This window comes from Eriocheir sinensis, chromosome 19 (genome assembly GCF_024679095.1).
Source record: "Eriocheir sinensis breed Jianghai 21 chromosome 19, ASM2467909v1, whole genome shotgun sequence".
In the NCBI taxonomy this organism is placed as follows: Eukaryota; Metazoa; Arthropoda; class Malacostraca; order Decapoda; family Varunidae; genus Eriocheir; species Eriocheir sinensis.
The window spans coordinates 19,246,719-19,262,208 of NC_066527.1; the positions used below are offsets into that span (position 1 = coordinate 19,246,719).

The 15,490-nt window shown below is 45.1% G+C and overlaps 1 protein-coding gene across 1 annotated transcript; it reads left to right on the plus strand.

The window, feature by feature from the left end:
- Positions 1–620: 620 nt before the first annotated feature.
- Positions 621–14,837, plus strand: LOC127000853 (serine/threonine-protein kinase Nek4-like). Its single transcript, XM_050864948.1, has 10 exons — positions 621–680; positions 4,499–4,593; positions 4,945–5,120; positions 5,497–5,628; positions 6,432–6,579; positions 6,928–7,071; positions 8,092–8,221; positions 9,151–9,296; positions 10,686–10,743; positions 13,445–14,837. Exons 1-10 carry the CDS (start codon positions 675–677, stop codon positions 13,742–13,744), a joined length of 1,335 nt encoding a protein of 444 aa, XP_050720905.1. The 5' UTR covers positions 621–674; the 3' UTR covers positions 13,745–14,837.
- Positions 14,838–15,490: the final 653 nt, after the last annotated feature.

The window sequence follows — 15,490 nt, forward strand, 5'->3', positions numbered from 1 at the left end:
TTGTATTTAGTATTTATTTAGTAGTACAATAATGTATATGTATGTATGTATGTATGTTGGTGTCTATTTATTAAAGAAGATGATCTGCATTTGACTTATTATTAACGAGAGAGAGAGAGAGAGAGAGAGAGAGAGAGAGAGCAGCCATTTAGTTTTTTTTTTTTTATTCACTAACGAGGTATTCATCTTTTAATTTTTCTTACACATTAATTTATTTTCCTTCCTTCCTTCCTTTCTTCTTTCCTTCCCTCCTTCCCTCTCCTTCCTTTCTTTCTTCTTCCCTTCCTTCCCTCCCTTTCTTTTTTCCTTCCTTCCTCCCTTCCTACATTAAGCTACACACCCAGACTCCTCCTCTCCCTCTCCTTCCTCCTTCATCTCTCCCTCCCCTCTTACATTTCCCTCCCTTCCCTCCCTTTCCTCCCTCCCTAACCATCTCTCTGTATTCCAAGTTAACCAGAAATTACCCTTATATCATACCTTTCAACCTTTCTGAGTACATTTTCCTCTAACACAACTCCTCCTTTACACTAGAATGGGTTTAGTAAGTGTTTCGAAGCCCCTAGTGTAGCGTTTGAATCTGCTGCTGATCCTCCACTACTCGAAGCTGCGTCGTGTGTGTGTGTGTGTGTCGGGGCAATGTGGAGCAGAAACGGAGAAGGCGAAGGACAGGCAACATGGAGGTAAGTGAACGGTCTGATTTGTTTTCTTGTTTATATGCGAGGGAAAGGAATATAGTTGTAGATAGAAGGCAGAAAGCGCGTAGTGTGTGTGGCTGTTAGTGGCCAGATGATGGAATGGGATAATACGTTATTGCTGAGGAGATAGAAGGAACATAAGAGATTGTGTTTAGATAGGGAAGTGAACTGCCGGATATATTTTAGAGATTATATGCGAGTAAGAAGAATATAATTGTAGATAGAAGGTAGGGAGAGTGTATTGCGTGTAGATGTAAGGGGTTAGAATAATGGAAAGAGAATACGTAATTGCTAAGGAGATACAGACAACATAAAGGGATATCTGTTTACTGTATATGCGAGTGTGTACATATTTTTGCTATAGGGAGGCAGGTAAGCATCATATTAAGGAGTGACCTGTTGATATATACACGAGCGGAAGGGACTTAACGACGTGAGGTAGAAATGACTCGTTACTTTACGGACTTAGAATGAGGGACAGAGATGATACGGCATTGCTAGGGTGAGAGGGAAGCTGTTTAAAGGGTAACTCGTTTAATAAGGGTTGATGATGCAATATTCAAAGGAAACAGACACGGGGAAAGTTATCTACGGCAATATTAAATGACTTCAGACGTGAGGTGGAAATGAGGTACTGTGTGTTGCTTTACGGACATAGAATGAAATAGAGATGAAACGGCATTGCTAGGGTGATAGGGAAGCAGTTTAAAGGGTTACTCCTTTAATAATTGATGATGCAATATTGAAAGGAAACAGACACGGGGAAAGTTATCTACGGCAATGTTTAGGAGGCAATGAGACAGTTCACTTTTTATTCCTTCATTATCTTCCTCATTTCATCGTACAGGAGGAGGCGGAGAAGGAGGTATAAGATAGAAGGAGGAAGATTTAATTGGTGTACTATTGAAACGAGACAACGAGGCAGACGATGGTAGTTTGTAAGCCTCGGACAGCCATCACCTATAGCTTGCTAGCGTGGCAAGAACGTTGTGAGCGCTAGACGATCATTGGTGCTGCTATTTATAGGGTGAGATGAGTTAATTATGGTGGTCTGTGTATAATTGGGTGATGTTATTTATAGGGTAAGATGAGTTAATTAAGGTGGTCTGTGTATAATTGGGTGCTGTTATTTATAGGGTGAGATGAGTTAATTAAGGTGGTCTGTGTATAATTGGGTGATGTTATTTATAGGGTGAGATGAGTTAATTAAGGTGGTCTGTGTATAATTGGGTGCTGTTATTTATAGGGTAAGATGAGTTAATTAAGGTGGTCTGTGTATAATTGGGTGCTGTTATTTATAGGGTAAGATGAGTTAATTAAGGTGGTCTGTGTATAATTGGGTGCTGTTATTTATAGGGTAAGAGGAGTTAATTAAGATGGTCTGTGTATAATTGAGGGATTTTAATAAGTAAGTTGGTTTGACGAGAGTAAAATTGATGGTATTTTCCAGGTTGTCTTTGAGGTTTGGGTTCTGTGGTGGGTATATATGGAGATTCACTACGAGCCTCCAGTATTGCCCCCACGAGAATAATAACCCTTCCAAGGTCTCACATACAGTTGTACTTCTTTAGTTTTACCGGCGGATCATACATGCGGGGGGTACACTCGCCCCCCCTGGTTAGGAAGGGAGTCAACGGGGCGAAGCTTCCCCGTTAGAGGTTAGGTTATGTAAAGTTCGGTTGGAGTAGTTTAAATATGCTCCCCCACCCAAAACCCCCGATTTCCCACGGGTCCCCCAAGATCGTTAGGGGAAGGGGATTAGGCCTTTTCTTGTAAGTACTTGCGCCTTCATATTATGGTTGAGGGATTTGTACTTCGTCCCTTAACTATAATATGGAGGCGTAATATCGTATTTTGGAGGCGCGGAGTCAATCTCCACAATTACCCTGTGATGTATGTTGTGCTTTATGAGGTATTGTAAGTAAAAGTAAAGTTTGGGGCATATGCAATAGCTGCGCGTGGCCTCGGTGCAATTCTCCGTTGCATTAGCCCTTGAATCTGTGGGTATTAAGTTGCATATTAGCATACACATTATCACAGCTATAACATCACTGTTTGCCAAACTATTATCAGTCAATTCCACTTCGTTAAATCAATCAATTCCACATCGTTAAATCAATCCATTCCACATCATTAAGTCAATCAATTCCACATCGTTAAATCAATCCATTCCACATCATTAAGTCAATCCATTCCACATCGTTAAATCAATCAATTCCACATCATTAAGTCAATCCATTCCACATCATTAAATCAATCCATTCCACATCATTAAGTCAATCCATTCCACATCATTAAGTCAATCCATTCCACATCATTAAATCAATCCATTCCACATCGTTAAATCAATCAATTCCACATCATTAAGTCAATCCATTCCACATCATTAAATCAATCCATTCCACATCGTTAAGTCAATCCATTCCACATCATTAAATCAATCCATTCCACATCATTAAGTCAATCCATTCCACATCATTAAATCAATCCATTCCACATCATTAAGTCAATCCATTCCACATCATTAAGTCAATCCATTCCACATCATTAAATCAATCCATTCCACATCATTAAGTCAATCCATTCCACATCATTAAATCAATCCATTCCACATCATTAAATCAATCCATTCCACATCGTTAAATCAATCAATTCCACATCATTAAGTCAATCCATTCCACATCATTAAATCAATCCATTCCACATCATTAAATCAATCCATTCCACATCATTAAATCAATCCATTCCACATCATTAAATCAATCCATTCCACATCATTAAATCAATCCATTCCACATCATTAAATCAATCCATTCCACATCATTAAATCAATCCATTCCACATCATTAAATCAATCCATTCCACATCATTAAGTCAATCCATTCCACATCATTAAGTCAATCCATTCCACATCATTAAGTCAATCCATTCCACATCGTTAAATCAATCCATTCCACATCATTAAGTCAATCCATTCCACATCGTTAAATCAATCCATTCCACATCATTAAGTCGATCCATTCCACATCGTTAAATCAATCCATTCCACATCATTAAGTCGATCCATTCCACATCGTTAAATCAATCAATTCCACATCATTAAGTCAATCCATTCTACATCATTAAGTCAATCAATTCCACATCGTTAAATCAATCCATTCCACATCATTAAGTCAATCCATTCTACATCATTAAGTCAATCAATTCCACATCGTTAAATCAATCAATTCCACATCATTAAGTCAATCAATTCCACATCGTTAAATCAATCCATTCCACATCGTTAAATCAATCCATTCCACATCATTAAGTCAATCAATTCCACATCATTAAGTCAATCAATTCCACATCGTTAAATCAATCAATTCCACATCGTTAAATCAGTCAATTCCACATCATTAAGTCAATCAATTCCACATCGTTAAATCAATCCATTCCACATCATTAAGTCAATCAATTCCACATCGTTAAATCAGTCAATTCCACATCGTTAAATCAATCCATTCCACATCATTAAGTCAATCAATTCCACATCGTTAAATCAGTCAATTCCACATCGTTAAATCAATCCATTCCACATCATTAAGTCAATCAATTCCACATCGTTAAATCAGTCAACTCCACATCGTTATTTCTATATGAAGTTTCGTAATTCTGTTGCTTGTTTAACTTGACGCCAATCCTTTCACGAAACTGGCTGTCAATATCTTAATAGGTTTCCCGTGGACTTATTTTTTTTTTAATAGCTATATTATGGTACTTAATACTAATGACTGATTCCTTCCTCCCTCTCCCCCTCGCAGGTCAACATGAACGGACGCTTCAAGAAGCTGACGAGCATCGGGCGGGGCACCTTCGGCGAGGCCTGGCTAGTGGTCAGCACGTGCTCCGGCCGCAGGTGAGGGGGGGGAGGTGAGAGGGGGGAGTAGGAGAGAGAGGGGGAGATAAGATAGAAGGTAAGGAGAGGGAAGGAGAGAAGAGGGCGCAGAGGAGAGAGAGGAAAGAGAAGTAAAAAGAGAGGAGGGGAGGAGAGAGGATAGGGGAGAAGATGAGGAATGAGATGAGACTACTACTACTACTACTACTACTACTACTACTACTACTACTACTACTACTACTACTACTACTACTACTACTACTACTACTACTACCTTAAAATCTTTCATCTCATTCCCTTACTATAACAAATTTAAAAACATTCTGGCACATTTTAACATCACCCCCACCACTACCACTCCTCCTCCTCCAGGTACGTGATGAAGGAGGTGCGGATGGACGACTTGAGCGAGGAGGAGGTGGAGAAGACGAGGCTGGAGGCTGAGGTGCTCGCCCGCTGCCGCCACGCCAGCATCGTCCGCTACAAGGAGTGCTTCATGAGGCCCTCCCCGGCGACCATGTGCCTCGTCATGGAGTACGCCGACGGAGGTGAGGAGGAGGAGGAGGAGGTGAAGGAGGAGGAGGAGGAGGAGGCGGAGGAGGAAGAGGAGGAGGAAGAGGAGATGGAGAAGACTAGATGTTGGTTTTGGAAGAGGAAAGTATGGTAGGATGAAAAAGTGGAAGAGTGGAAAGGGAGACGAAAATGAATGGGAAGTGGGGGAGGAGGAGGAGGAGGAGGAGGAGGAGGAGGAGGAGGTTGAGGAGGAGAAAATCAACCACGTCCCTTTATATTGTCTATCTGTACCATTTCTCCCCTCTTCTTCTACCTCCATCTCCTCCTCAATCCCTCACAAAATGGCCCTCTGTCCCCCTCTAAAAACCACCTCCCTGTCACCGCCTTCCTTCCCTTCCTCTCCGCGTCCAGGTGATCTGTCCCAGCGAGTGTCGGAGGCGCGGCGTCATGGCGTGCGGCTGGACGAGAGCGTGGTGCTGGACTGGTTCGTGCAGATAGTGTTGGCGGTGCAGTACCTCCACGCTAACAACATCCTGCACAGAGGTGAGGGAGAGCGCGAACGTGTGTGTGTGTGTGTGTGTGTGTGTGTGTGTGTGTGTGTGTGTAGCTTGGGTTTCTTTAGAGGGGAGGGAGGGAGTGTTTATCGAGCTTGTGTTTGACTTAGAGATGAGTGATCGACCCTTTGTAACTTGCTTTTGTTTACAGGGGAGAATGGGAGTGTGTATAGAGCCTGCGATTGAGCGTGTGTGTAGCTTGGGTTAGGGTTAGGGGTCAGAGAGGGCGTGGAGAGACTGGGTTTGTTTTAGAGGAGAGAGAAAGCGTGTGAAGGGCTTGGTTGGGTTAAGGGTGAGGGAGAAAGGGCGTGTGTGTAAAGCTTGAGCATATATTTCTTCTCCCACAGACCTGAAGACAAGATAGAGACAAGACAAACACGGTACCTTATTCATTAGTCTGACAGGTAGAGTGAGAGTACCATGTCATTTTTCCTCCCTGCCAGACCAAGATAGACAGACAGACACATACGGTACCCTTATTCTGACGGTAGTGTAGCATATCATTTTTTTTTCTCCCTGCCAGACCTGAAGACAAGATACAGGATAGACATGGTACCTTATTCCTTAGTCCGACGGTAGTGTAGCATGTCATATTGTTTCCCCCTGCCAGACCTGAAGACAAGACGTAGACAAGACGGACACGGTACTTTATTCCTTATTCTTACGGGAGTGTCACATAATTTTTCTTCCTGCCAGACCTGAAGACAAGACTGAGACAATAGGCCTACAGACTCGGTACCTTATTCTTTGTTCCGACGGTAGTGTCACATATCAATTTCTTCTCCCCGCCAGACCTGAAGACCCAGAACATCTTCCTGACGCAGAGCAACTTGGTGAAGGTCGGGGACTTCGGCATCGCGCGGCTGCTGCAGGACAGACAGGACCTGGCCACCACCACCATCGGCACGCCCTTCTACCTGTCCCCGGAGATATGTAAAAGGTATGGTGGTGCTGCTGGTGATGATTGTTATGGTGATGTCGTAGTGGTGATGATGATAGTGTTGGAAATGGTTAATTAATAGTGTAGAAGTACTGTTTCACACACACACACACACACACACACACACACACACTCCCCCCCTTCCTCATCCCTTCCTTTCTCCCCTCTCCTCCCCCACATTTCATTACCCTCCCCCCTCCCCCCTATTCACCCCTTCACTCTTCTCTCCCTATCCTCTCTCCCTTTCTTCCCCATCCCCCGTCAACCCTTTTTCCTTCCCTATTCCCCCCTTTTCTCCTCACCCCCTTCCTTACCTCCCCTCACCCCCCCTTCTTCCCCCTTCCCCAGACGCCCGTACAACCACAAGTCTGACATGTGGGCGTTGGGGTGCGTCCTGTACGAGCTGTGTGCCCTGCGTCAGCCCTTCCACGCCCTCACCTTCGATCGGTTGGTCAACAAGATCCTGCAGGGAGCGTACGAACCCATGCCAGAGTACGTAAGCTTGGTGATGACTTGTGTGATGATTGTTCCCCTTAACCTTCCTGCAGGGGCGTACGAACCCATGCCAGAGTAAGCTTTGTGATGAACTGTGATGTTTGTCCTTAACCTTCCTGCAGGGGCGTACGAACTCATGTCAGAGTAAGCTTTGTGATGACTTGTGTGACGATTGCTCCCCTTAACCTTCCTGCAGGGGCGTACGAACCCATGCCAGAGTAAGCTTGGTGATGACTTGTGTGATGATTGTTCCCCTTAACCTTCCTGCAGGGGCGTACGAACCCATGCCAGAGTAAGCTTGGTGATGACTTGTGTGATGTTTGTTCCCCTTAACCTTCCTGCAGGGGCGTACGAACCCATGCCAGAGTAAGCTTGGTGATGACTTGTGTGATGATTGTTCCCCTTAACCTTCCTGCAGGGGCGTACGAACCCATGCCAGAGTAAGCTTGGTGATGACTTGTGTGATGTTTGTTCCCTTAACCCTTCATCTTTTAACCGTTTTACTCTTTCCTTCCTATGCTGTAAAAAAAAAAAAAAATCAATCTCTCATCCCTTACCTCTTTTTCCTTCCCTTCCTCTTCTCCTTCTTCCTCTTCCTCTCCTCCTCCTTCCTCTTCCTCTCCTCTGTCCTCCTTAACCCTTCATCTTTTTACTCATTTACTCAACTCAGTCTCCTCTCATTCCTTACCTCTCCTCCTCCTTCCTTCCCGTTCTCCTCTTCTTCCTCTTCCCTTTCCTCTTCTCCTCCTTTTTTCTCCTTCCTCGTCTTCCTCCCCTTCCCTTTCCTCTTCCTCCTCATCCCAAGTTCTCTCTCCCCTCTCCCTTATCTCGCTCCCTCTTCATCCTTTCTCTCCCCCTTTCTCTCCTCCTCTCCCACTTCCCTCTCTTCCTCTCCCCCATCTCCTCCTCTTCCCCTTTCTCTTCCCCTCTCTCTCCCCCTCTCTCATCCTTTTCCTCTTCCCCCTCTCCCCCTCTCCCCTTCTCTCCTCCCCCCTAATCCCCCCCCTCACCCCCCAGGTCCTACTCCTCGCTGGTGCAGGATCTTACAAGGATACTCCTGCGAACGGTCCCTGAGAGGCGTCCTTCCGCGGGTGCCCTTCTGACCCTGCCCGGCCTGACCCCCTACGTGCAGGGATACCTCGAGAGGGTGAGTTGGGGGGAGGGGGAGGGGAAGGGGAGGGAGAAGGAGGTATAAGGGGGTGAGAGATGCTATGTTGTAGAGTTAGGGGGAGAGGGGAGAGAAAGGAAGGGGGCGGGGAGGAGTTAGGAGGAGGAAGGGAAAGAGGAAGGGAAGGAAAAGGAGTGAGGGAGGAAGGAAGGAAGGGAATGGAAGAAAGGGAGGAAGGAAGGGAGCAATGGAGGGGAAGGAGAGAGGGAGGGAGGAAAGGAAAAAGAGTGAGGAAGGAAGGAAGGAATGGTGGAAATTTATGAAGGAAGGGAGGAAGGAAGGGAGGAATGGAGGGGAAGGAGAGAGGGAGGGAGGGAAGGAAAAAGAGTGAGGGAGGAAGGAAGGAAAGAATGGTGGAAATTTATGAAGGAAGGGAGGAATGGAGGGAAAGGAGAGAGGGAGGGAGGGAAGGAGGGAGGGAGTGGATGAGTCAATGGAGAGTAGAATAAGGGAGATGATAAAGAAGGGAGGGAGGGAGGGAATGAATGAGAAGAGGGAGGAGAGAGGGAGGGAATTAGAGGAAGAGGAGGAGGAGGACAAGAGAGGAGATAGAGAGGGAAGGAGAAAGATCGGAAGGTCAGATAGATAGATAGATAGACGAATTTTTTTCTTCCATCATTTCTTTTCTTTTTTCTTTATCCACAATGACCTTTTTATTAACTGACATTTTTTTACTTGACCTTTTCTCTGACATTTTTTACTTGATCTTTTCTTTGACATTTTTTACTTGACCTTTTCTTTGACATTTTTTACTTGACTTTTTCTTTGACATTTTTTACTTGACCTTTTCTTTGACATTTTTTACTTGACCTTTTCTTTCATCTCATTTATAATTCTCATATTTTCTCTTTTATAGCCATTTTGACCTTTTTATTAACCTTTGACCTTTTTTTGACCTTCCCCCTCAGTACGAGGAGTCCCTAGGGAAGCGGGAACACGAGGACAAGGACTCCCCCGCCCTCCCCCTCGCCGCCCCCCCGCCCCCCGTGGCCGCCGCCCCCCTCAGGAAGGACCCCCTGGAGGACCCCCCACACCTGGCCAGGCTGAAGGACAGGTGAGATAATGATGATGATAGTAATAATAATAATAATAATAATAATAATAATAATAATAATAATAATGAAAGTGATTGTAATGATAATAACGATGATGATAATGATGATAAACTATTACTACTACTATTGAGTGAGTGAGTGAGTGAGTGAGAAAGAGAGAGAGATAAGAGGAAGGGAAGAAAAGGGAGTGAGGGAGGAATAAAAAACTACTACTACTACTACTACTACTACCACTACTACTACTACTACTACTACTACTACTGCTACTACTACTGCTACTACTACTACTACTACTACTACTACTACTACTACTACTGAGTGAATGAGTGAGTGAGTGAGGAAGAGAAAGAGAGATAAAAGGAAGGAAAGGAAAGGGAGTGAGAGAGGTATGAAATAAAATAAATAAATAAACACCTTACCCATAAAAACGGACAACTGACATGACCTCCCTTACACGTGACATGACCTCCCTCTCGCCCTGGTACACGTGACATGACCTCCCTCTCGCCTTGGTACACGTGACATGACCTCCCTCTCGCCCTGGTACACGTGACGACCTCCCTCTCGCCTTGGTACACGTGACATGACCTCCCTCTCGCCCTGGTACACGTGACGACCTCCCTCTCGCCTTGGTACACGTGACATGACCTCCCTCTCGCCCTGGTACACGTGACATGACCTCCCTCTCGCCCTGGTACACGTGACATGACCTCCCTCTCGCCCTGGTACACGTGACATGACCTCCCTCTCGCCCTGGTACACGTGACATGACCTCCTCTCGCCTTGGTACACGTGACATGACCTCCCTCTCGCCTTGGTACACGTGACATGACCTCCTCTCGCCTTGGTACCCGTGACATGACCTCCCTCTCGCCTTGGTACACGTGACATGACCTCCCTCTCGCCTTGGTACACGTGACATGACCTCCCTCTCGCCCTGGTACACGTGACGACCTCCTCTCGCCCTGGGACACGAGACATGACCTCCCTCTCGCCGTGGTACACGTGACATGACCTCCCTCTCGCCTTGGCACACGTGACATGACCTCCCTCTCGCCTTGGTACACGTGACACGACCTCCTCTCGCCTTGGTACACGTGACATGACCTCCTCTCGCCCTGGTACACGTGACATGACCTCCCTCTCGCCTTGGTACACGTGACATGACCTCCTCTCGCCTTGGTACCCGTGACATGACCTCCTCTCGCCTTGGTACCCGTGACATGACCTCCCTCTCGCCCTGGTACCCGTGACATGACCTCCCTCTCGCCTTGGTACACGTGACATGACCTCCTCTCGCCTTGGTACCCGTGACATGACCTCCCTCTCGCCCTGGTACCCGTGACATGACCTCCCTACACGTGCTAACTCGTCTCTTCGTCTCTCAGGTCGAGGCAGAAGAGGAAGAGAGGCAGCGTCGACCTCGGCAGCCTCAACACGCGGCAGGTTAGTGGAAAAGGTCACTGAGGGTTGGAATGTCTTTGTTTGGGTCATAACATGCAACAGAGGAGAGGATATAATTTTGTGTTAGGTGGGTGTCATTTCTAAAGGTGTGGTTAGTTCTACTTAGGCGATAGGAAACCGAAACTGTAAAAAGCGCTCCCGTTGCGAAGTGATATCCAATACTGTTTCTTAATGTTCAAGTAATGGGTCACAATAGCCTGGGAAGGTAATGATGGGCTTTAAATACACAATTAATTGCTCACAGAGAGTTGGGAAAGGTCGTTGCCCCGTTAATAATAGACTTTAAAGTATACAAATAAAACCCACCAACCTTTCCTGAGACACGCGAGCCACTCACGGGAAACCGAGGCTCCGGGAAAGGTTAGCGAGGCATTGATAGCTACGCGGAAGGGACGCCGCAGGCACTGACAACCTCCCTCCAGAGCGGCGGCTCCTTAACTTTTCGCTGCCACGCCCCGCCGGGGATGGTCTTTCCCTCCACGCCCCCTAGCAAATAAGCCCACGCTGTTTTTAAGGCAATGAATATTCCAACATCAAAAATTCCAACTTTCCCCCCGAGGCTCACGCTCCCCAGAGAAATTACCACCGCCCCGTGGGGGGTGCGCGCCCCTCACTTTAAGAGCCACCGCTCTGGAGGAAAGAGTGCGTGGGAAGTTTAGATGAAGGAAAAAAGTAAAATAAAGGGAAGTATAAAAAAAGAGCAAAGCTTCATCATTTGCCTTAAAAACGGACAAAGAACATATTAAAACGCTTCAAGGGGAGACGGTGGCTGAGTGGTTAGTGTGCCGGCGCCACGTAGGGGACGCGGGTTCGCGTTCCACTTCTGCCACAGCTGGGATTTGTCAGCCACCGCCGAGTGGCCCAAAACTACCCACCTGGTGTCCTGAAGGCCGCCTGTCAACCCGGACTCTGGACTCTCTCTCTGAAGAGAGGCTCAACGATGAGCTCCGGGGGGCAGCACGAGTCAAGCAAGATGGCGCCACTATAAACACTTGCCTGCGCCACAACGGGCTGGGCACGACCACCAGGGCCCACCAAGAAAGCCTACCCCAGCCACGGGCAGAAACGTAAACAAAAAAAAGTTTCATTCTAAAATATGTAAAGGAACAAACAAACAAACCGATACAACCCCCTGCCCTCCCAAGACTGACATGACAAGTCTGTCCTTCCCAAAACAAAAAGAAAACAACAAAAATGACAAAAGGTGAGTCATGCACCTCGCTCACCTTTTCCTCCCTACCTGGGCGACCTTTGCGGTTCCGGGGGGGAGGAGAGTGGAGGGGGGCGACGCACCTTAATTAGGCCCTCACAGGTAAATGACAGGTGGGCAGGAGAAGGGGGGTGAGGGGGGAGAGAAAGTAGGAAGAGGAGAGTGTTAAGAGGAGAGAGTGTGAGGGAGGAAGGAGAAGGGATTGATAATGAAGGGAGGGAGGGAGTAAGGGAGGGAGTGATGAAGGGAGAGAGAAAGTAAATAATTGAGTAAGGGAAAGAGATGAAGAGTGCGTGGCAATTTAAGGAGGAGAGGAAGGAGGGGAGAGAGAAAGGAAGAATAAGAAGATTAAGAATGGGAGGGGGGGGGGGGGATGGAGAAGAGGAAATAAAACAAAGAAGAAGAGGAAGAAAGAAAAGAGAGGGAGGGAGAGAGAGAAAGAAAGAATAGGGAATGCGTGATAAATATTGCAGAGAGAGAGAGAGAGAGAGAGAGAGAGAGAGAGAGAGAGAGAGAGAGAGAGAGAGAGAGAGAGAGAGAGAGAGAGAGAGAACAGAGCATGCGTGAGAAATATAGAAGAGGAAATGAAAGAGAGAAGGAGAAGAGGAAGAAAGAAGGGCGGGAGAGAGAGAGAGAGAGAGGGGGGTGGGGGAGAAGAGTGAGTAGGAAATAAAGTCGAGGAAATAAAATAAAGTAAAACACGAACCATAAAAGAGAACAATGGCCAAGATTCGGTGTAATTTTTCTCTTAACTTTCACTCGAGTGTTAAACGTTTTGTGTTGCGAGTGTTGCCTGAAAACGTTTGCTGTATATTTCTTTTGTTTTGTTTTCTATCTTCATTGTTTTGTTCAGACTTAATAATTGTGTTGCTGGGGTGTTTCTTGGGGAAGGTTGTTTTTGTTGACGTTTTTTTGTCTTGTTTTGCTTTGTTTTGAAGTGTTGCGAGCTAGTTATTTTTGTGTTGTGTTGTTTGAAGTTTGATTTGCTTGTTTTTTGTTTGTTTTATTTCACACTCATTTTAATACTTACTTTCTCGACCTTATCCAACGAACGCAAAACTCTTCAGCCATTTCCCATTTTCTTCCATAATCTTCAACCATTCCCCGTTTTCTTCAGCTCTTCCCCATTTTCTTCAGCTATTCCCCATTTTCTTTTATCATTCCCCGTTTTCTTCGGTACTCTTCAACCATTTCTCGTTTTCTTCGATACTCTTCAACCATGTCCCGTTTTCTTCGGTACTCTTCAACCATTTCCCGTTTTCTTCGACACTCTTCAACCAATAACACTTTAGCCATACTCCGTTTTCTTCGATACTCTTCATGCATTTTCTCCGATATTTCGCAACTATTTCCCGTTTTCTTCAACCATTTCCCATTTTCTTCGCTACTCTTCAACCATTTCTCATTTTCTTCCATCATCTTCAACCATTTCTCATTTTCTTTACCCCTCTCCCGTTTTCTTCGGTGCTCCAGGGCGGGAAAGGTCACTGGCACAAGGAAGACACGAAATCCAACCCACGAAATCGTTGCTCCTCCGATTCCTGCCTAAGACCTTCCTCCTCCCCTCCTGACTCCCCTCCCGTCCCTTCTGCCCCCCCTTCCTCCCCATCCTCCCCTTCCCCGCCCCTCTCCCCCCACGCACGCGGCCTCCCCACGCCCCCAGCCTCCCCCACCAGCGGCAATGACGGTGTTTTTGTGAGTCCTTTGCCGCGCCAGTCCCGAAGAAGACCCGATACGCCCTGGCCCAGGCTGAGGAACAGGCTGTCGAGGTGAGGAAGCGGATAAAATAAGGAACCGTGTGATGAAGAAACATATGAACGGAGACTTGTAGGGGATGAAGAAGCGGATAAACTAAGGAAACTTGTGGAGAGGAGGAGGATAAGTAAAGCTAAAGCAGAGACTGTCGAAGGTGAAAAAGCGGATAAACTAAGGAACTTGTGGCCGAGACGGATAAACTAATGAGGATGAAGCTTTTAAATTGTGGAAACTGTTGTGGCGATGATGATGACACGGATAAATTAAGGAAGTACTGCTTGGGTAATTACAGTAAAGGAAGAAAATAATAGAAATAAAGTCGATAATCCAAGAAAATGAAAAAAAAATGAAAAGAAAAGAAATTAAGTGAAAGTAAATATTGTCGAAGTGTTAGCAATAGAGGAAAGAAACGGAAATATTGGAAATAAAACTAAAAGAAATATTGTCAGTGAAAATAAATGACTGAAGAGAAAAAAAAGTGGATACAAAAAAAGGAAAAAAAATAATTATGGAGTAAAAAAATTGGCAGACATGATTTTTTTTGTTTAGTTTTATGATTGTCTTTTATCCTCCTCCTCCTCTTTCCTCTTCTTCCTTCTCTTTCTCTTCCTTTTATCGTTTGTGTAATCTTTTTTAGTTTTGTTGTATTTTAACATTTCTTTTTTGTTTTATTTCTTTATTCCCACATTTCCTCCTCCTTTTTTCCTCTTCCCTCTCTTTCTTTTTTTTCTCCTATTCCCTCTTCATTTCATATTACTTTTCTCCTTCCACATCTTTTCCTTTCCCTTCCCTTCCCATCCTTTCCTTTCCTTTCCTTTCCTTTCCTTTCCTTTCCTCTCCTCTCCTCTCCTTTCCTTCCCATAATTCTGTTCCCATCCTCTCCTCCTCCTCCTCCTCCTCCTTGTCCTCTGACAGTACTAATTATGTATATTTTATTTATTTCCCTCTTCTCTTATTTTTTAATTTTTTAAAGCGTCGAGCGAAAAACAATAAAATAAATAACCACAAATGTTTTAAACCGACGAGTCTCGCAAACGTTTTAAATATGTGTCCCAACGTTTGTGATAAGTATATATATTTTTTTTGTCATAAAGGCTGTTGTTGTACCTCTCTTGTTTTGTTTGTTTCATCCTGTCTTTTTTTTTTTTTTTGGTTTTAATCTATGGAGCGGAAAGAAGGAAGGAGGGAGCGAAAGAAGGAAGGAAAGGAAAGAAGGAAAGGAAAAAAAAAGGAAGGAAAGACGGAAAATAAGGAGTGAGGGAAAGGAAGAAAAGGAAAGGAAAAAGGAAGGAAAAAAAGGAAAGGAGGGAAGGAAAAAAAGGAAGGAGAAAAAAGAAAAATAAAGGAAAAAATGTAGAAAAGAATGAAAGGAAAGGAAAGAAAGAGGGAAAGGAAGTAAAGAAAGGAAAGAAAGGAGAAGGAAAGAAAAAAGGAAAGAAAAACGTGATGAAGGAAGGAAGGAAGGAAGGGAAGGAAAGAGACAGAAAAATGCAACCCAAATAACCTTTTTTTAATTATTTTTTTACAACAAAGGAGACGCCTCAAGGGCAACAAAAAAAGTGTAGCAAAAAAACTCGCTACTTGCCGCTCCCACGACAGACAAAAGTAAGGAGTGGCCAAGAGAGAGGTCAATTTCGGGCACCACATCGTCATTTTCTTAAACACTTCGGCGACTGAGAACACATACTTGATAACGCTTTCTTATGAGTTCTGGGGATTTCTAGGGATAGTTTTATGACTCTGGTGGTAGTTGGACCCTTTTTC